This window comes from Oncorhynchus mykiss, chromosome 7, assembly GCF_057628025.1.
Source record: "Oncorhynchus mykiss isolate SJ-2025 chromosome 7, ASM5762802v1, whole genome shotgun sequence".
NCBI classification, from domain to species: Eukaryota; Metazoa; Chordata; class Actinopteri; order Salmoniformes; family Salmonidae; genus Oncorhynchus; species Oncorhynchus mykiss.
Window position 1 is genome coordinate 48,745,254 of NC_143028.1, and position 23,340 is coordinate 48,768,593.

At 39.2% G+C, this 23,340-nt stretch overlaps 1 protein-coding gene across 2 annotated transcripts in view; it reads right to left on the reverse strand.

Annotated features, from left to right (window-relative positions):
• Window positions 1-23,340, reverse strand: part of LOC110528004 (immunoglobulin superfamily member 21) — a 274,749-nt gene that overhangs the window by 159,721 nt on the left and 91,688 nt on the right. For both annotated transcript variants that reach the window (XM_021609767.3, XM_021609765.3), the window contains exon 2: window positions 20,927-21,039. In XM_021609767.3, coding sequence (XP_021465442.2) covers window positions 20,927-21,039 — 113 coding nt within the window. The remainder of the gene's footprint in view (window positions 1-20,926; window positions 21,040-23,340) is intronic.

Below are 23,340 nucleotides of genomic sequence, written 5' to 3' on the forward strand. Positions count from 1 at the left end.
TTGGAACTGAGCGCCGTCTCAGCATATAGAATAGTGTGCGATTTCTGTAACGTTAAAAATAAATCTAACAAAGCGGTTGCATAAAGAAGCAGTGTATCTTTCTAACTATATGTAGAACATGTATATTTAGTCAAAGTTTATGATGTCTATTTACGTTATCTTGCCGCGCTACCTAGATTTCCTGCGGGCATTTTTGAGTAATTTCTGAACGTGAACTCACTGTAAATGGACATTTATGGATATAAATGGCATATTATTGAAAAAAAAAAATATGTACTGTGTAACATGTCATATTACTGTCATCTGATGAAGATTTTCAAAAGGTTAGTGAGCGATTTATTTTTTAATCCTGCGTTTGTTGATTGCATGTTTTGGCTATTCAAATGAGCTGTGTCTGGTGGTGGTTTTACATATATATGTGCTATGTTTTCGCCGTAAAACATTTTAGAAATCTGACTTGCTGGCTAGATGAACAAGGTGTTTATCTTTCATTTGAGCTATTGGACTTGTTAATGTGTGGAGGTTAAATATTTGTAAGAATATTTTTGCGTTCCATGCGCCGCCGTTTCAGCTGAACGTGGGAGGGTAGGTTCCCAGCTGGGAACCAATATCGTAGACAGGTTAAAAACAGATAAAAATACCCCTTATGGAACAGTGGGGATTGTGAAGCAACACAAACATAGGCACAGACACATGCATAAACACACACGTACACATGGATTATGTATTGTAGATATGTGGACACACACACATAGGATAGGATAGGATAACATACGTAATATTTAGCACTGTAGATATGTGGTAGTGGTGGAGTAGGGGCCTGAGGGCACACAGTGTGTTGTGAAATCTGTGAATGTATTGTAATGTTTTTAAAATTGTATAACTGCCTTCATTTTGCTGGACCTCGGGAAGAGTAGCTGCTGCCTTGGCAGCATCTAATGGGCATTCATAATAAATACAAATATAAACTCAATTCCGGGGCATGTTTGGACCTACAGTAAATCAAGGATACAACATAATTTTTAGCAATTTTTAGCAATCACAGAGTGGGTGGAATTGGATGACCAAGTCTACATTCAGGAGTATGAAAAAGCATGAAGATGCCATTAGAAAATATTAAAACATTACAGGCACTAGCACACACACTGTAGCTCAGGACAATGGTCAGCAAAACAAGGCATCTGGGAAAGCACTGGCAATGGTTGCGAGTTCTGGATGAGTTCCCTCCATCCAGGACCTCTATACCAAGTGATGTCAGAGGAAGGCCCCCAAAAATGTCAAAGCCTCGAGCCAACCAAGCCATAGACTGTTCTCTCTGCTACCGCAAGGCAAGCACCAAGTCTGGAGCCAACAGGACCCTGAACAGCTAAATATCTATTCAAATAGCTACCCGGACTATCTGCATTGACTTTTTTTTGCACTAACTCTCTTGCACTGACTCTATGCACACACACTGTGCTCTACCCACACACTCACACATACTTACACTGCCACCAGAACACACACACACACACACATATATATATATATATATACACAAACACACACACACACCCACACACACAAAACATCCGGACACATGCATACTGATGCCACACACACACCCACACACACACTCACCACATACACTGCAGCACCTACTCTCTTTTCTACCTTGCCTAATCACTTATGTATAGTACATAGGTACCTTAATTATCTCGTACTCCTGCACATAAACTCATCACTGGTACTCCCTGTAGCCATGTTATTTTTACTCGTTATTGTTATTCGTTTTTTTACTTTGTATTTATTCCTTGTGTGTGTCACCATTTCAATGTAATTTTTTTGTAATTATCTTTAACTCTGCATTGTTGGAAAAGGACCCGGAATTAAGCGTTTCACTTTAAATCTACACCTGTTGTTTACAAAGCATATGTCAAATAAAATTTGATTTGATTTTGATTCCGACAAACAGCATAATGTACGTAACTCAGTGAGCTTTCTTGTTGACAAATTAAGGCTGTGTTTAAAAAAAGAAAATGCTAATAATCTGAATACATTTGGCAGTGTATTTTTGCTTGAAAAAAAACGAGGAAGGATTAAAAAATGTTTGATGCCACTTGGCTCAGCATGTCTCAGTCATTAGCTTCGTAAGGAAAAGGGTTTAACCAGACCATAGATAATCCCGGCTGAGATACCGGTCCGCAAAGAAAGCCTGGAATCACAGTCTCTCTCCAAAATTATGACAAAGACCATGGATGAAAGAGAGCTTTCGGGTTTCTAGTAGATTCCAAAGGCTATACCATTATATGTCAAAGAGAAAGGAGAGATGAAAGCTGTAAGGTTTTCTATCATTACATCTGGGTAGTAGTGGCAAAATGCCTTAAAGTAGATCATAAAGCATTTGCTTTGTGTTTGGAGTTTTGGAGTGTTTAAACCCACAATCAGGTTATAAAAGCACTCATGCTAACAGCTTTTCTTATAGATCCTTACATGTTGTTTGACATTGAGCTCAGGTGCATCCTGCTTCCATTGATCATCCTTGAGATGCTTCTACAGCGTCCACCTGTGATAAATTAAATTGTATGGACATGATTTGGAAAGGCACACACCTGTCTAAATAAGGTCCGACAGTTGACAGTGGATGTCAGAGCAATAACCAAGCCACGATGTCGAAGGAATTGTCCGTAGAGCTCCGAGACAGGATTGTGTTGAGGCACAGATCTATGGAAGGGTACCAAAAAATGCTGCAGCATTGAAGGTCCCCAAGAACACAGTGGCCTTCATCATTCTTCAATTGAAGAAGTTTGGAATCACCAAGACTCTTCCTACAGCTGGCCTCCCGGCCAAACTGAGCAAGGGCCTTGGTCAGGGGAGGTGAGCAAGAACCCAATGGTCACTTTGACAGAGCCCCAGAGATCCTCTGTGGAGATGTGAGAAAGTTCCAGAAGGACAACCACCTCTGCAGCACTTGACCAATCAGGCCTTTATGGTAGAGTGGACAGACGGAAGCCACTTCTCAGTAAAAGGCACATGACAGCCCACTTGATGTTTGCCAAAAGGAACCTAAAGAACTCTCAGAACATGAGAAACAAGATTCTCTGGTCTGAAATTTAACAAAATGAGGATAAACATACCAGAACGTTAAACATACCACTAAAAACACTCATTTGCAACTGTTGGACTAATGATTAAACCCTAGATCAGCTAAATGCAGGCAAGAGTGTGCAAGGTGGTATTGAATGACTGTCTGTCACCTTGATTACTCAAAATTGTCTCAATAAAAGTTTACAACATAGGCTATGTTGCAGCAACCTCATGAAGGGTACAGGGATAATTTTAGTATCATGTAGTAGCCTAAATCTATAGAATTTACATTGAGCTGGGTTAATGAAATATGAATCAGTCATCCAATATGCTGTAATAGAAATTAGGGTACGCTCATATTTTCTTAACTAGGACACTTCTCTATTTCATTCTTTTTTTTCTGCAGAGGAGGTGCTTATTTATCTAAATAATAGCAGCAGAAAACGTTGCCTTAATATATTACAATCTGTTAACACCTTTATGAACAAATCAATGTTCTCCTTTACTTATCGCATACATTAATATACTAACAGGAAAATCCATATTTGAGATAAGTGAAATTAAGTAAAACTACCCGCATCTCCCTATATAATTGTGTATGTACATGCATATCAATTTGCATTTGTATTCTATTTGTGAAACAAGTGTTGTGATGTATGTTATGGCAATTTAGTCACCCCAGCTCCAATTTAGGTGATAGTATTTTCAGACATGCAAAGTCATTTTAATGAAATAGTATTTGGTCACAATAATCCTTTTCGTGATTCTAACTTTACCTAAAAGGTTCATGATGGCCCTTGCACCAATCACCAATACCAGGGTGAGAGATATAGAGCGGGCGAGCAGCTTGTCAATACTTCAGTGCCGCAGTAATGGGAAAACTAACATAACACTTTGTCTCAGTGGATGATCGATCGTAAACGAGTCAACATAAGCTACATCAGCAGGGAAGAGAGGCCACGGAAGCCTAAATTACAGAGACATCTTTGTTTGGAAGTGGCTAATCTTCTGGATCACATCAGTCCCGGGGAATAACATAATTCTCACATACCAGGAAGTATTTGTATACCTAATCCAGGATAAAATATTGGTTTTACTAAATGGATGCATGTTTCTACACAAAATAGTACTTGAATATAGAATATTGCTTCTTTATCATCACAATATTGAATCAGGGGTAGTCCAACAATGGATGAATTTGACCTTAGGAATATTACTTTGGTCTAGCTCATGGGGAGACTGAGATATCTATCTCTCTCCATTTGTCAGGCTGAAAGTTGCTGGAACAAAGCAAACACAGGAAACAAATATGACGTTTTCAGGTAGCCCAGTCAAGGAGTTTTTATAATTGTCATGGCATTTGTCATCTTGTTTCCTTATTCCTTTAACTACATAAGGGGTCTGCCAGGCAAGCTATAATACAGACAATGATTCACGGCAACCAGTGAGAAACCACTTACACAACAGGACAGAGAATAGCCATCTGTATAAATAGTTGAAAGCTTGTCAAGATCAGTCCTAGTATGATAAAAACAATGAACAAATAGTGTATAGAAAAATATAATGATTCAAAATGCCTGAAGAATGATTCACATTACAGAGCACACCCACACACTGCCCTACCTCATCCTTAATGGACATATCAGACTATAAAACCAGTGACACAATCTCAGAGAAAATCGTTATACTATAATAGTGTCCATTGATAATTAAAAAAAGAAGCTAAACACAACAATGCATCTCTGTCCATTTCACGCATTCTTTGGTGCTTAATGTGACTCATTTTCACTTATCATCCCTACTCGTTGTAGATGATGCAATTCATGTGTTAAACGGCTGTGGTTCTTGTGCATAGATTAGGGGGAATATGATTTTTGTTCCAACACAGTGTAAAGCAAAATAATATAAAAAAATATATTCCATAAGAAAGTCAGCCGTTTCCAGCTACAATAGTCATTTACAACATTAACAATGTCTGCACTGTATTTCTGATCAATTTGATGTTATTTTAATGGACAAAAGATGTGCTTTTCTTTCAAAAACAAGGACATTTCTAAGTGACCCCAAACTTTTGAACGGTAGTGTATATTTCGCCTGAGTGACACTACACAATAGCACATAGAGTCATTTTGCACTTTGGTTGGTTCTAAAAGTCACATGGTTGTAGAGCTGATAAGGGGGTATTAAAAAGTGAATCATGGAAACAGTTGAGGAAACTGTAAAGGTCGGATAAGGCAGCCACTGGATTATTTCAAAGAAAGGCCACAAGAGATGCACCCATTGGGGAAGGGCATGCTAAAGTTAGGGCCAGATTAAAAGAGAAATTAACAACCCCAGAGAGTGAAACTTATAAAGTCATACAGTAGATACAGTCAGTGCATGAGTGGTGCAGGGCAGAGGAGTAACCTCTGGAGTGACCAGAGGACTAACCAGGAGGAAATTATTGTTCACCTCACCAATTATAGGCTTGGACCTCAGCTGCAATGATCGATTCTGGTCAGTCACCAACACTTGACTTAACCACTCACTTGAGTTTCTATCAAAAGGAGTTTCAAACCAATGTCTTGCTGAAATACACACAACAATGTTTTTTACTAAGGGTGGATTAAATGGTGGTAACAACCATTTAGTGTTGTTATTCTGTGCCTCTATAAAAGCTGGACAACATCATACATCATGCCTTACAAAAATATGGGCTATTCACCATTCTCTTCCCTGCTGGCCCTTCTGAAAGCAGAGATGGAGGTCTCAGCATGATACCCATGTTAAACGGCCTTTAAAGACAACAAAGAGCCCAAACAACTGACACAGCTGACCTCCCTATCCCTCTAAAATGACAAAGTGCAAACGACTATGTCCAAAAGCCTCTGACGGCAAATTGCAGGATTTAAGCAGCGGCATCATGTCTCCCTCGGCCTCACCCAGATTAAGTGGTCCTCTGAAAGCTCCCTCTCCTAACTTAATATTTGTGGCTGATCTACTGTAAATAAGGGGAGCATTTGTGGACTCTTACTGATGCATACACACACAACACAAACAAACACACACACTAAAGATAAGCTAATGCTTTTATCCTGTTATCCTGTAAATTGTCTGGTATATTGTCTGGTTCAAATGCCTCTTCTCCCATTGCTGGAGGTTGCCATGACATCCTTGTGTTCAGTATATCGCTTTTTTTTATTTTGGTGTTTGGCATTCATTCCCGGAACCAGTCTCTCTTTACAATGTCTCCAGAGGAACTCACTTAGTTGTATTTACAAACAGGCTACTGCTAAGACTCAAAAGCATGGAAATCTCTTCCCCCTCTAAGGCAAATGTCACAATCAGCCCCTGATCCACTCCTAATCGCTAAGTAATCACTTTCATGTTTGATCATTCTGTGATAGCAAAATGGATTTAGAAAATCTGCTGTGGTTTTACTTTGGAGATTGTCGATGTCCAAGCTTTCTAAAAGTTACCAGAGCTTTATGTTTCTGTGGAGAGGAGGAGTATGTCATGTTTTTCTTCAGCATCATTAGATAACACAAACCACTGAGGAACGGAATACAGAATTGGACCTGTCGTCTGCACCACTATAAACCATGAATATGGTTCATTGCATCATGGGAGGAATTATATAAATTGTAAGTATTGAGATGGAGAGTAGTGTATGATTACACGGGAACGTCGGAAACAGTTAAAGTATGTTTCAATGAGTCATCCAAGTAGGTTAATGCTCATAGAGGTATAACGTAATGAATTATATACAGTACTGTAAGTATACTTGTAAAATGGTGGCAGCACTAGATTATGTCAGAATCCTGGGCGATCTAAAGGAATTCAATGTGGGGAGATGGTGCTTATTCACTGATAACAGTGCAACAATACCATGCTTTACCCTAATTACATTTGAAACATACAGATGTAATGCCTTCGGTCCCAGTATCATGAGTGAAAAATTACTTCTTGCAATTTGTTGACACAGCAGAGTAATTAAACTGTAATATAGGACAGGCGGCTTATTTGCCATGGTGACATCCTCAAAAGGGAAGGCTGTGGTGCAGTGATCTATATCACCTTATCTCCACTATCCCCTTGGGGCCAGATTCACCAGAGCGCAAGAGACTGATTGAGACTCTTATCATTGTTTTAGTAAGTTTTCTATTTTCATGTAAAGTATACATCGGAAAGCAACGCACTGCAATAGTTATTTTTCTTTAAATAAACATTGCCAAAGTCTCAGATCAAAAGCATGACTGGATGATTTTCACTGCAGAAATTTGATGACAAATGTATAACTACTTTGCAACACCCAGGGAAAAAATCAACAGCAAAGGAACTGATTAGAAATCAGTGCTGTTTCATATGTCCCATTATACCCTGTTTCTATTTAAATTGTACATGCTCATATTACCATATTACCAGCCAGACCAGGAAAATCATTATAGCAGACTGTAATAATAAAACTTCCAATGTATTTCGAAGATTTCCTTTTCTTTTGGAAACATAGATCATGCATATAATTCCACTGCCTATCTAACTAGAACTAATTGCATTTTCCACAACGTATTAACAAGGATAGTACTCATTAGTAAATAGTATTATGTTGGGTGGGGGTCATCTACATAGTGTGATCTTCAGTGGATGAAATTAGGGGTGGCTGAGGACCCAAATATCTGAGTGGACAATAACCCCATTATCAACATAAACTTAAGGATCGGACACTAACTTTTCAATTTTTCGCCTAAAATGACATACCCAAATCTAACGGCCTGTAGCTCAGACCCTGAAGCAAGGATATGCATAGTCTTGAAATTTGTGGAAATGTGAAATTAATGTTGGAGAATATAACACATTAGATCTGGTAATACAAACAAAAAACAAACAATAATAACATTCCATCATTTTTTGCATCTTTGAAATGCAAGAGAAAGACCAGACAGTGATGAAGGATTCTAGGTGTAATTTAGATGTTGTCCACAAGATGGCAGCAGCATGCGTGAAAAATGTCAGACTGATCCAGTGAAGAATTACATCATTAGACAATATTTTGTATCAAGTCTGCCAGGAGTTTACCCAAATGTGCCGAATTGGTCAATTTCTATATTTTCAAGTACATAACTATGGAGAACATACAAACATTTTATGGTAATAAAAAATGTGAGGCTACACACTCCCAGGAATGTCATACAGTACATGATGGATCATTAGCTTCCTTACAGAAAATACACTAACCTTCACATATCTAGATGGCCGTGCAGGGTGGGTGTGGAGCCAGAGATAGCAGTGGGGTCAAACTGCAGAACCCAGTTCCTGCATTTGAATATGCAACTTGATTTTATCAAACAAAACTACGCTACATTTTATCTCTGGGACCCTCAGCATGACAAATCAGAGCAAGATTACTGAATGTAAGTACATTGTTTACCTTCAGAGGTGAATTTTTCAAACCAGTTTCTGTGATAAAAGTGTTTTGTTGTTGTGCACTATTCTCAAATAATAGCAAGGTGTTTTTTTTAGCTGTAGTAGCTTCTTTAAACTGGACACTGCAGTTAGATTAACAATGATTAAAGTTTTCTGCCCATATAAGACATGTCTATGTCCCGGAAAGTTGGCTGTTGTTTACAATGTCATTCTAGTCACATTATTGCATATTGAGCCGGTTTAGGGACACCGATCCCATAGAGAATAATAGGTCAACAATCTATCTCTGAAAGTTAAAGTCTATTAAACAAATGCTAAACTGTCTTTAAACATCTGAGCATGTCAAACAACTACTTGGATCCTTGATTGCAAGATTCATGATCAGGGCGCTGTATGCGACTCCACTGGGCCAGCTTCAAACATAAATGGATCAGTGAACAACCAAAAGAGTCAACATGGATTTCAGCCTCATGTTCAGAAGAACTACCAACTGGAACAAATGGCATTGGTCTTTCTAAAATAGTACTCACTCATTTATGTGGAGAGTTATAGACAATATCCAAATAAATCACATTCACTGCCTGAATATGTCCTATTCTTGTTAATACAGCAATGTGTAGTTGCACCGTATGATCTACACTGAGTATACCCATTCTTGATACACACGGGAAATTGTTGAGTTTGAAAAAACCAAGCTTTGACAGAAAGAAGTACACCTGGCACCTACTGCCATTCCACTCTTCAAAGGCATTTTTGTCACGACTTCTCCCGAAGTCGTTGACTCCTTGTTCGGGCGGTGCTCGGCGGTCGACGTCACCGGTCTTCTAGCCACCATTGATCCATTTTTAATTTTCCATTGGTTTTGTCTTGTCTTCCTACACACCTGGTTTCAATCCCATTCATGTATTTAACCCTCTGTTTCCCCTCATGTCTTTGTCAGAGATTGTTTTATGTCAGTGTTGTTTATGGTTGTATAGGTGCGCGACGGGTCCTCGTACCCTTGTTTCTTATGTATGTACATTTAGTGTTTTGGAGCATGTTTAGAGGACATATATTAAAAGGACTCCATTACACTCGTTTTTACTCTCCTGCGCCTGACTTCCCTGCCACCTATACACACGACTCTGACAATTTTAGTCTTTTGTCTTGCACATTCACCCTCTGAATGGCTCACATACACAATCAATCTCTCAATTGTCTCAAGGCTTAAAAATCATTTTTTAACCTGTCTCCTCCCCTCCATCTACACTGATTTAAGTGAATTTAACAGGTGACAACAATAAGGGATCATAGCTTTCACTTGAAGTCACCTGGTCTGTCTATGTCATGTAGAAAGCAGGTGTTCTTAATGTTTGTATACTCAGTGTATACCTCAGTGTATATCAGTTGTTGGGTTAAGAATCCAGATATATTTTTAAGCTGCTACATACACATTATTCAGATTCACCCATCACTATATACAGTTGGAGTCGGAAGTTTACATACACCTTAGTCAAATACATTTAAACTCAGTTTTTCACAAATCCTTACATTTAATCAGAGAAAAAAATCCCTGTTTTAGGTCAGTAAGGAGCACCACTTAATTTTAAGAATGTGAAATGTCAGAATAATATTAGAGAGAAATTTTTATTTCAGGTTTTATTTCTTTCATCACATTCCCAGTGGGTCATAAATCTACATATACTCAATTAGTATTTGGTAGCATTTCCTTTAAATTGTTTAACTTGGGTCAAACGTTTCGGGTAGCCTTTCACAAGCTTCCCACAATAAGTTGGGTGAATTTTGGCTCATTTCTCTGGTCAGTTGGTGTAACTTAGTCAGGTTTGTAGGTCTCCTCGCTCACACACGCTTTTTCAGTTCTGCCAACAAATGTTCTATTGGATTGACGTCAGGGATATGTGATGGCTACTCCAATACATTGACTTTCTTGTCTTTCAGCCATTTTGCAACAACTTTGGAAGTATGCTTGGGATCATTGTCTATTTGGATGACCCCTTTGCGACCAAGCTTTAACTTCCTGCCTGACTGATGGCTTGAGATGTTGCTTCAATATATCCACATAAGTTTCCTACCTCATGAAGCCATCTATTTTGTGAAGTGCACCAGTCCCTCCTGCAGCAAAGCACCCCCACAACATGATGCTGCCACCCCCTGCTTCACGGTTGGGATGGTGTTCTTCAGCTTGCAAGCTTCCCCTCTTTTCCCCCCAAACATAACGATGGTCATTATGGCCAAGCAGTTCTATTTTTGTTTCCTCAGACAGGAGGACATTTCTCAAAAAAGAACGATCTTTGTCCCCATGTGCAGTTGCAAATCGTAGTCTGGCTTTTTTATTGGGGTTTTGGAGCAGTGGCTTCTTCCTTGCTGAGTGGCCTTTCAGAATCTGTCGATATAGGACTCGTTTTAATGTGGATATAGATACTTTTGTGCCTGTTTCCTCCAGCATCTTCACAGGGTCCTTTGCTGTTGTTCTGGGATTGATTTGCACTTTTTACACCAACGTATGTTCATCTCTAGGAGACAGAACTCGTCTCCTTCCTGAGCGGTGTGATAGGTGCATGGTGTTTATACTTGTGTACTATTGTTTGTACAGATGAACGTGGTACCTTCAGCCATTTGGAATTTGCTCCCAAGGATGAACCAGACTTATGGAGGTCTGCAATTTTCTTTCTGAGGTCTTGGCTGTTTTCTTTTGATTTTCCCATAATGTCAAGCGAAGAGGCACTGAGTTTGAAGGTAGGCCTTGAAATAAATCCACAGGTACACCTCCAATTGACTCAAATTATGTCTATTAGCCTATCAGAAGCTTCTAAAGCCATGACATCGTTTTATGTTTAGAGGCACAGTCAACTTAGTGTATGAAAACTTCTGACCCACTGGATTTGTGATTGTTGGACAAATTACAAGTCATGCACAAAGTAGATGTCCTAACCAACTTGCCAAAACTATAGTTTGTTATAAACAAGAAATTTGTGGAATGGTTGAAAAACTGGTTTTAATGACTCCAACCTAAGAATATGTAAACTTCCGACTTCAAATGTATATATACAGTACAAGTCAAAAGTTTGCACACACCTACTCATTCAGTGGTTTTTCTTTCTTTTTACTATTTTTTACATTGTTGAATAATAGTCAAGACATCAAAACTATGACATAACACATATGGAATCATGTAATACCTAAAAAAGTGTTGAACAAATCAAAATATATTTTAGATTTTAGATTCTTCAAAGTAGCCACCCTTTGCCTTGATGACAGCTTTGCACACTCTTGGCATTCTCTCAACCCGCTTTATCTGGAATGCTTTTTCAACAGTCTTGAAGGAGTTCCCACATATGCTGAGCACTTGTTGGCTGCTTTACCTTCACTCCGCAGTCCAAGTCATCCCAAACCATCTCAATTGGGTTGAGGTCGGGTGATTGTGGAAGACAGGTAATCTGCTGCAGCACTCCATCACTCTCCTTGGTCAAATAGCCATTACACAGCCTGGAGGAGTGTTGGGTCATTGTACTGTTGAAAATCAATTGATAGTCCCACTAAGCGCAAACCAGATGTTAAGTGTGTCTTGAATTCTAAATAAATCACTGACGGTGTCACCAGCAAAGCACCCCCACACCATTACACCTCCTCATCTGTGCTTCACGGTGGGAACCACACAAGTGGACATAATCCGTTCACCCACTCTGTGTCTCACAAAGACACAGTGGTTGGACCACAAATCGCAAATTTGGACTCATCACCGCCGGTTTAATGGCCATTGCTCGTGTTTCTTGGCCCAAGCAAGTCTCTTCTTTTTATTGGTGTTCTTTAGTAGTGGTTTCTTTGCAGCAATTTGACCATGAAGGCCTGATTCACGCAGTCTTCTCTGAACAGTTAATGTTCAGATGTGTCTGTTACTTGAACTCTGTGAAGCATTTATTTGGGCTGCAATTTCTGATGCTGGTAACTCTAATGAACTCATCCTCTGTAGCAGAAGTAACTATTGGTCTTCCTTTCCTGTGTTGGTCCTCATGAGAGCCAGTTTCATCATAGTGCTTGACATTTTCCAGATTGACTGACCTTCATGTCTTCAAGTAATGATGGACTGTCATTTCTCTTTGCTTATTTGAGCTGCTCTTGCTATACTATGGACTTTGTCTTTTAGCAAATAGTGCTATCTTCTGTATACCACCCCTACCTTGTCACAACACAACTGATTGGCAAGGTAGGGGTGGTATACAGCTCATAAATTCCACAAGTTAATTTTTAACAAGGCACACCTGTTAACTGAAATGCGTTCTAGGTGATTACCTTGTGAAGCTGTTTGAGAGAATGCCAAGAGTGTGCAAAGCTGTCATCAAGGCAAAGGGTGGCTACTTTGAATAATCTAAAATGTAAAATATTTAGATTTGTTGAACACTTTTTATATATATACATATATATAGTTTTGGGTGAATCCGAATACAATCAAGAGACTCCAACTAACTGAGCCATTTTTACAATGACACAATTACACTAGGGGGTTTAAAGCAGCAGGAAGTTGGGCACACAAAAAAACCACAGGAGTGTGCTGTGTGTACACAGTCAGAGAACTCTTTACTGTGCTCGCAGATTCCTGTTGCCTGGGCAACCCAGTCTCTGAGTTTTTCCAACTCGGATTTGGAATGTGACGCCTCCCTCGTCTCTCCGCAGTCAGGAAACAGGATTACCGGAGAGAGAAACACACCACTTCTGCGTCAAGTATCATATAAGCCATCCTCTCCCTGTTCAAATGTACATGTATCTGGACAGAACCACTTAACTCTGGACTGAATAGTCCAGCCAGCTATAGATTTTGCCCTTAGGCAATGCACTTGGTGTTGTACTACTGCCAAGTGAAAAGTAATTTGCATACCCATGATCTTGTGCTCTTTCAATGTCAATATCTTTAATGGGATTTGTACATAAATGTGGGCCACAAGTTAAATCTGATGCACAAACAAAGACAGTGTAAACGTAAGAGATATAAGAATAGGATGAGGTGCAGGGGGAGTCTGTGTGGGCAGCAGCAGCAACTCTCTCAGTCTCATCATCATGCCACGATTGCTTTTATGTTCCAGCTTAGACTGCAGGAATCAGGTCACAGTGTGTTAGGAAACACATATTTTTTAAATTAATTCTCTAAGGAAACCAAACAGAAGGACTGAAACAATGTATTTTAATAATATATATTTCCAGGAAACTTCCATGTTTCCATATTTGAAAGATGTGTAAGCAGTTAGCTAACATTTACCAACAAAAGGTTGGATAGTCATCAGGGGGACAATTATTGAGGGGGAGGTACAGTATTGATCAGTATATCACATTTGAATATGAGTTCTCAGAGAATGATGGCTTTGCGTTCCTTTGTTTACTCCTTTGGTAGTTATAGGTTCATTGTTCATGCTCATAGCACTGTATTTAGCAGAGATAAATAATATTCAATGTTCTTCTCATATATCCTAATAATTCATGCTACCTCTCTCAAATAACTGGTTTCTCATTGTCTAATAGTCCCAAGTGAATCACTCGTGGGAGACTGTAATGTATTACACAGAAGAAAAGCAAAATCAGTGAAAAAGAAAAAGGATTCCACACCAAATAAATGCTACTCCCATTACAGCGCACTGAACTAGTGACAGCAAACATCAAAGTCCTTTCAGGAAGGAAATTCTGAGATAGGCTTACTTTCAACATAGCCTACCTCTATTTAGAAGAGCAGCACTTACTGTACATCTCTCCTTGTCTGTCTGTAAATCGCCTCTCTCTCCTTGCAATCTGTACTTGTCAATCAACAGTAATTTCTGCATGAGAGTCCATGTGATCTATTCAAGTGGAACAATAGCAAGTGTCTAACCAAATGCACACGGCAATACTCTATAATTCAACTTAATCAAGACAAGGCTCATATGAATGCCATAAATTATTTTCATATAATTTACTTGAACTTAAACATTACAGATGGCTTGCCATGTCTATAATCACACTGTTGAAAGCAAAACAGCATCTTAACAGCATCTTCTCTCTCTCCCCTGTAAGCATTACTATTATTAACTGTGAGGGTAAGAATAGAGCTCAAATTGACAAAGAGCATGTTGAAGACCTGACCTGAGTCATTATAATGGAACAGGCTGAGATTAAAATGCCTGAACCATGTGGACCATATGAGTGAGATAGCATTCATTCACACGCATGAGCCTATCAGATAGGTCAGTGGTAAAAGGCCCACGTTTAGAGCACTAGGCTATGCTGGCTATGCTGGCCAGAGAGATGATCCCATAAGAGTGCTGTCAGAGTGGGTGGAGGGATGTGGTAATGAGACAGGGGACGAGGGAGAGGGGGATGAGGGATATAGAGAGAGAGGTTAACTTAGGGAAGATTAAGCGTAATGCAGAATGACACTCAACAGGCATCCAAGCGGAAACCCTGCACCGTCACCGCCAGCACTACTGAGGTCCCCATAGGGAGAGGGTCATGGGTATCTCTTCATTAGAGTGACATAATCAGAACAAGCACAGCATTAGGTGATCTGCCATGAGTCTCAGTGAGGAGAAGTCTCCACAGGCCTCCCCAGCCAGCATCGTATCCTTCCATGTTCCTACTGCACATGTTCAGAATGGTTTCAGAGCTGATAGAGATTCTCTCCTCCACTCTATCTGTAGCCCCATCAGGATGAAATGCTATTACAATGTTGAGGACAGCTTGATGGTATTACATATCCACAGTGCCTAATCCATGGCCTGACAGAACCCACTGCACAATACATGAATGTGGCTCTCAGTGGAATATAACATGCACTCAAGATGCTTTTATGTGTTTGCTTCAGGAGCATTAGTGCTTCGGTCTGACTAATACAGTTAAACATCCAATAGATGGGAAAACACTCATTGTTGAGTGAGCCCTCTCATGTATTATAGCCCACCTGTTTTTTCTTGACTTTTTTGCTCTTCACTAGAGCTACCGCACCAAGACCGCTAGAAATATTTAATTGAAGATTCTTCCGATTCTACTTTTGGATAACATTTTTATAAATTGCCATTTTGCATTATTGGTATTGTTGAAGAAAAAAAATCTTGAATGTTGGAGTAGTCATCCATTTTCCAATATTTACCCCAAAATTACTTTTAGCCCCAAATGGGGTTTCTTCCAAGTGAGCTGAGCTTTGTGTGATTCAGGGGCTTATATATCCTCTCACAGAGAAATCCCTAACATAAACATTGTGTTGACATACAGTATGATGCAAATCTGCTCTACCTTCCTGGGAGATATCTGGCATTGTGCTGATCTGAATAGCTTCTTTATAAGGTGCAAATAAACAATATTTACATTCCCAAACTATAAAAAGAGGCACGCAGAAAACGGTACAAAAAAAATAAGCACATTGAACTTCCATCAGTATATGCAGGTTGTCTGACTATGTGATGTTCACAAATATCTTTATCAGGTGTGTGCCAAATGTCAAATGCCACACATGAATTGTTTAAAAAATCAAATGGACAAGTTTTGAATAGTAGTAAAAGCTTTTAACAATGTAATTAAGAAGAGATTACTATTGTATATCTTTCTACGTACCAAAATACTGCGCACTAGTACTCTATTAGGCCAGCCTGAAAGCTTCTCAATAGCAATCTTGATTATCTTGAGTGGCTACACTAGGGCTTAGCAATGCTAAGGATGTGCATGGTTTCAAGGAGAAGGCTGCCACTGGTGTGCATTACAGAATCCTCAAACAGAATCTGTTAAGATAACGGCACCCTGGTAATGAATGAGGCTAGCTGAGGTATTTAATTCATTCAGCTTCTGTCTCGTTGGCCAGACTTTGATTAGATATGATGATTCCCAAGGTGGGCGTCAACCCCAGTTACATTTGAACGTGGAGGGGAAATTAAAAGTCGACAGTTTAGCCAAATAAAAGACAGAGATTAAAGAAACTTTGGCAGCCGAGTGTGGATAATTTATATATAATGTATTAGCTGTTGCATTGAGTAGTGGGCACAAGAGAGATGAGGCTGGTTTCTCTTTACAACCTCTGCATTTTTCTCACTAACCAATATTTGATGTGGACAGCCTAACTCTCAGTGAGTGGAGTTTGTTTTACACTACAGCTGTAAATCCCAAGACAGTCTGGTTCCTGCCTGGCAAAAACGATAGTGAGGACTCCATTAAAAATGATCTATTATTGAGTAAATGTGCATTCTATTAACTTTCCTCTTCCAAACCCATTTCCCCAAAGAGAAGACACTGTGTAAAAAGCATTGCATTGATCAAGAAAAACTAAATTACTTCAAATACTCTGCATTCATATCTGCACCAAATTTAAACATTGTAGAATAACACTTGAGAGCAAGAAACTTAAAAGCCCAACAAGGTAAGGACTCCATATAAACTTAACTAAACCCTCAAAATCCTTCCTGATTCAATGACATTTTCAAAGCGCAAAACATGATGTATTATACTGAGGTTGATATGTAAAGTGTCTTTTTGTGTCCTGTCTTGAAATGTCAGCATTTGTAAAGATGAACCTAGAGAAAAGGTTTTCTTCCAAGAAAAGGCTATATAAAAGAAACAATCTAACAGTAAATATCATAATAGAAGTGTCACTGCCTCAGCCATATACAGTGCATTCGTGAAGTATTCAGACCTCTTGACTTAATTTTGTTACAGCCTTTTCTAAAAAAAATCCCCTCAAAAACAAGTGTTCAGACATTTTTGCAAACAAAAAAATAAAAAATAGTTATATATCAAATTTACATAAGTATTCAGACCCTTTACTAAGTACTTTCTTGAAGCCCCTTTGGCAGCAATTACAGCCAAGCTACAAGCTTGGAATACCTGTATTTTGGGAGTTTTCCCCATTTTTCTCTGCAGATCATCTCAAGCTCTGGCAGGTTGGATGGGGAGTGTCGATGCACAGCTATTTTCAGGTCTCTCCAGAGATGTTTGAACGGGTTCTAGTCCAGCTCAAGGACATGACTTAAGGACCTTCAGAGACTTGTCCCGAAGCAACTTTCCCTCGATCCTGACTAGTCTCCCAGTCCCTGCCGCTGAAAAACATCTCCACAGCATGATGCTGCAGCCATCATGGTTCACCGGTCCTTCTCCCACGATTGCTCAGCTTGGCCGGGCAGCCAGCTCTAGGGAGGGTCTTGGTGGTTCCAAACATCTTAAATTTAAGAATGATGGAGGCCACTGTGTTCTTGGGAACCTTCAATGCTGCAGACATTTTTTGGTACCCTTCTCCAGAGCTGTACCTCGATACAATCCTGTCTCGGAGCTCTATGGACAATTCCTTCGGCCTGATGGCTTGGTTTTTGCTCTGACATGCACTGTCAACTGTGAGACCTTATATAGACATGTGTGTGCCTTTCCAAATCATGTCCAATCAATTGAATACAATCAAGATGTAGAAACATCTCAAGGATGATCAATGGAAAGCTACATTTGGAGTCTCATAGCAAAGGGTCTGAATACTTAAGGTATTTGCAGCAGTTTTCGCATTATGATTATTGGGTATTTTGTGTAGATTGATTATACATTTTTTTAAATCAATTTTAGGATAATGTTGTAACGTAACAAAATTATGGAAAAACTCAAGGGGTCTGAATACTTTCCGAATGCACTGTAGTTTGACTCAATAATCAGCAATGTTGAGGCAGTACAGTTAACTGAACAAAGGTGAATGGGATAGCGTCAAGTCTACTTATCGTAGACATTTTATTTAAACTTGGTCATTGATGCACTTCTATTTAAACAGATTTACATTTAGAATAATGACCCGTCTTGCAAAATGTAGGATGTTCATATTGGAAAATTATGGGCAATTAACTGGGCAATCTGCAGTAGATACATCCGTTTTTGGACTTATAAATGAATGATATGTACCCATTGATTGCAAAATATGCGAAATATTATCTTGGTTTAGCTAAATGTAGCAAACATTGTATAGCCTCCAAACATGGTTAAAACTATTTTTTATATAATGGACGGTCAGTCCTTGCATCCAGATCTATGTCTATGAACTTGAGAGTGGTTACATTTATCAAGCACTATCCCTGTGCTTTTTAGCGAAACAGCAGTGTGTCCACATAACATTTCCCCCAGGATTTAGACTTGTTTAGGTGGGTTTATAAGAAGTTCAATAAGGCTTTCTTGTGTCCCGTTCAGCAGTGGGGTCTTCTTATGTTTACCAACGACCAAATGGACGAACACCCTCCCAACAATCTAACATGGGGGAGGTTCGATACTGCTGTGGGGTTGCTTTGCTGCCTCTTGTACTGGTGGCCTTGAATGTGTGCAAAACATCATGAAATCAGCAGATTATCAAGATTTTTTTGGAGTGGAATGTTTAACCCAGTGTCCAAAAACTGGGTCTCTGTTGAAGGTGGTGGGTATTCCAGCAGGACAATGTCCCCAAACACACATCAAAGCAACAAAAAATGGTTCAAGAAAAAATGCTGGTATGTTCTGGAGTGGCCAGCAAAGAGTCCAGATCTGAAATACATTCATAACCTATAGCGAGAGCTGAAATCAGCAGTTGGTGGAGGGAACCCCATCAAACACTGAAGAATTAGAGCAGTTTGCTTCTGAAGACAGTGCAAAATTGCCAGTAGAAAGGTGCAACAAACTCATTGATTGCTACAAGAAGCATTTGTTGGGAGTTATCTTGGCTGTGCAACCAAGCACTAGCTACAGGGTGCCTATAATTTTGTCCTTTTGATTCTTATTTTCAAAATAAGTTTACTAAAATAAATGTGGTTGAAATGTTGAAAATCCAATAAAATGTATTTTTAGTTCAACTTGTTTTACAAGAAATAGGGAATTATTTACTGCAATGCTCTACTTTCCGGCTACCCGGATAAAACACTAAATAAACTTCAGTTAGTGCTAAATACGGCTGCTAGAATCCTGACTAGAACCAAAAAATTTGATCATATTTCTCGAGTCCTAGCCTCCCTACACTGGCTTCCTGTCAAGGCAAGGGCTGATTTCAAGGTTTTACTGCTAACCTACAAAGCATTACATGGGCTTGCTCCTACCTATCTCTCTGATTGGTCCTGCCGTACATACCGTTTCTTACCCTCCCTAGGAGGGGTGCGTCACTTGAGTGGGTTGAGTCACTGATGTGATCTTCCTGTCTGGGTTGGCGCCCCCCTTTGGGTTGTGCTGTGGCGGAGATCTTTGTGGGCTATACTCGGCCTTGTCTCAGGATGGTAAGTTGGTGGTTGAACATATCCCTCTAGTGGTGTGGGGGCTGTGCTTTGGCAAAGTGGGTGGGGTTATGTCCTTCCTGTTTGGCCCTGTCCGGGGGTGTCATCGGATGGGGCCACAGTGTCTCCTGACCCCTCCTGTCTCAGCCTCCAGTATTTATGCTGCGGTAGTTTATGTGTCGGGGGGCTAGGGTCAGTTTGTTATATCTGGAGTACTTCTCCTGTCCTATGTGAATTTAAGTATGCTCTCTCTAATTCTCTCTTTCTCTCTCTCGGAGGACCTGAGCCCTAGGACCATGCCTCAGGACTACCTGACCGTGCTGCTGCTCCAGTTTCAACTGTTCTGCCTGTGATTGTTAATATTTGACCATGCTGGTCATTTATGAACATTTGAACATCTTGGCCATGTTCTGTTATAATCTCCACCCGGCACAGCCAGAAGAGGACTGGCCACCCCACATAGCCTGGTTCCTCTCTAGGTTTCTTCCTAGGTTTTGGCCTTTCTAGGGAGTTTTTCCCAGCCACCGTGCCTCTACACCTGCATTGCTTGCTGTTTGGGTTTTAGGCTGGGTTTCTGTACAGCACTTTGAGATATCAGCTGATGTACGAAGGGCTATATAAATACATTTGATTTGATTTGATTTGATTTAAGAAAAGTGCAAAGCTGCAAATATATTTGTCAAAACTGTATCAGCCAGGGTACTGTCTATGACTGCAGAATTTCACAGAATAAATATAGCATATTTCATACTGCGTACTTGTATAATTCTAACTGGTGCATAATTGGGGAGTTCTGGGTAAATGAAATAATCAGGCCGTGAGTTAACAGCTGTTGCTGCATTGACATCCATCCAAGTGCTTCGGTGTGACCTCTTTGGAACACCATTGTTTCAGTAGATAAAACCTCTGAACTGTAATCATCTGCTATTAATGTCACATTAGCTTCTATTTTATGCAAAATATCCGGGCATAACTGAGAGTAAAATCATATTCCTAACCAAAAGCCAGAGTGACACCCTTCACACCTGGCATGAATTACCTGGCCCTTATTAATTCTTAAAATTTGAATTTTTCACACTACACCACTAGAGGAAGAGAGGCTAATTGGTATTTGGTCAAGAGTTAAATACCTACATCATATAAAATATATGAAATAAAAATAAAATGGATTAAGTCACACTGATTAGTATTGAAAGGCTGGTGTACATGGCATGCATATACAGTATAGTGTATGAATGTGCAGCTTTACTCACCCTATACCATACGATCTCTCGAAGTCTTCCATCAGTCTTGAAGTTGCACTTCAGGGTGACAGTCTCTCCCACAACAACAGGAGGAAGGGGCTCAATGGTTACTGTCAAATATCCTATAGGGCAGAAGACAGAAACAATGAGTATGGTTTGTAACGTCACTTCATGACTATATACAGTGCCTTCAGAAAGTATTCACAACCCTTGACTTTTTACAGATTTTGTTGTGTTAGAGCCTGAATTGAAATGGCCTGCACACAATACCCCATAATGTCAAAGTGGAATGATGTTTTTCTTCATTTTTACAAATTAATACAAAATGAAAAGTTGAAATGTCTTGAGTCAATAAGTATTCAACTCCTTTGTTATGGCAATCCTGAATAAGTTCAGGAGTAACAATGTGCTCTACAAGTCACATAAGTTGCATGAATTGTTTAATATGATTTTTTAATGACTACCCCAGCTATGTACCCCACACATACAATTATCTGTAAGGTCCCTCAGTTGAGCAGTGAATTTCAAAAACAGATTCAACCACAAGGACCAGGGAGGTTTTCCAAAGTCTCGCAAATAATGGCACCTATTGGTAGATGGGTAAACATTCAAAAAGGAGACATTGGATATCCCTTTGAGCATGGTGAAGTTATTAATACACTTTGGATGGTGTATCAATAGACACTGCAAAGATACAGGTGTCCTTCCTAACTCTGGTGCCAGAAAGGAAAGAAACTGTGCAGGGATTTCACAATTAGGTTGATGGTACCTTTAAAACAGTTACAAACTGAGGATGGATCAACATCATTGTAGTTACTCCACAATACTAACCTACATTTTAGAGTGAAAAGAAGGAAGCTAATACAGAATAAAAAATATTCCAAAACATGCATCCTGTTTGCAACTAGGCACTGAAGTAATTCTGCAAAAAATGTGGGAAAGCAATTAACTGCATGTCCTGAATACAAAGTGTTACAGTATATTTTGCGAAAATCCAATACAACACATTACTGAGTACTACTCTCCATATTTTTAAGCATAGTGGTAGCTGTATCATGTTATGGGTATGCTTGTAATCGTTAAGGACTGGGGAGTTTTCAGGATGAAAAATACATGGAATGGAGCTAAGCACAAGCATAATAATCCTAGAGGAAAACCTGGTTCAGTCTGCTTTCCACAAGACACTGGGAGATGAATTCAGCTATCAGCAGGTCAATAACCTAAAGCACAAGGCCAAATCTACACTGGAGTTGCTTACCAAGAAGACAGTGAAAGTTCCTGAATGTCTGAGTTACAGTTTTGACTTAAATACACTTGAAAATCTATAGCAAGACCTGAAAATGGTTGTCTAGCAATGATAAAGCTCTTAGAGAGTTACCTAGAAAAACTCACAAGTTTAATCGCTGCCAAAGGTGCTTCTACAAAATATTGACTCAAGGGTGTGAATACTTATGTATATGAGATATTTCTGTATTTAAGTTTCTTTAAATTAGTAACATTTTCTAAAAACACGTTTTCACTTTGTCATTAAGGGGTATAGTACGTAGATGGGTGAGAAAAAAATACTTAATCCATTTTGAATTCAGGCTGTAATAACAAATGTGGAATAAGTCAAGGGGTAGGAACACCTTCTGAAGGCTCTGTAATAGGACGCTTGCTATAACAATTCAACGGTAGATCAAACTCTGATCCCTGTTAGTGGAACATCAGCACATGCATATTGATGTGATTGTTTCAAACATGGAAATATGTCTAGTTTGACGAAATGTTGTATTATTATACTTATAGAGTCTATTTCAGTGGGACTTTCTAAATATTGACTTGATCTGAAACAGATTATATAATGTATTGACATGTTTTGTTTTTCATTACTACATGTATGGGGAATACATTTTCAGGGGATTGCACACTTCTCATTTAAATTAATTAGAAAAGGGACCAAAAGCAGTGTGAGGTACTGTATACACATGTATTATTCCTGTATTTTAAATAGATTTGTATTACACCACAGTAAACATCCAAAACCAATATCTCTTACTTCTGATTGAATGCCCAACATGATTTATTCAAAGTTCTCACATTTTTGAGGTCCCAATAGATAAAAACAGTGACAAATACATGGATTCAAAACCAACCAAAATAAAATTAGTCTGTGCAAAGCTCTGCATGTTTTGTATGTTGTTTCAGCGACTTTCGCTTATGTTATGATAACTAGAGAAGAAACAGCTGAAGTGAAACAAATGTTACTGAAACAACATAAACCTTGCTCAGCTATACTTTGAACATTCTTATATACAGTATAACAGCTTTGTCTGTGTAAAATTAGAAAAAAACATATATCAGGCTGTTTGACATTGGATTAACTTCCTCTCTCAAGCAGCACCAACTTGCACATACAGTGCCTTCAGAATGCATTCATACCC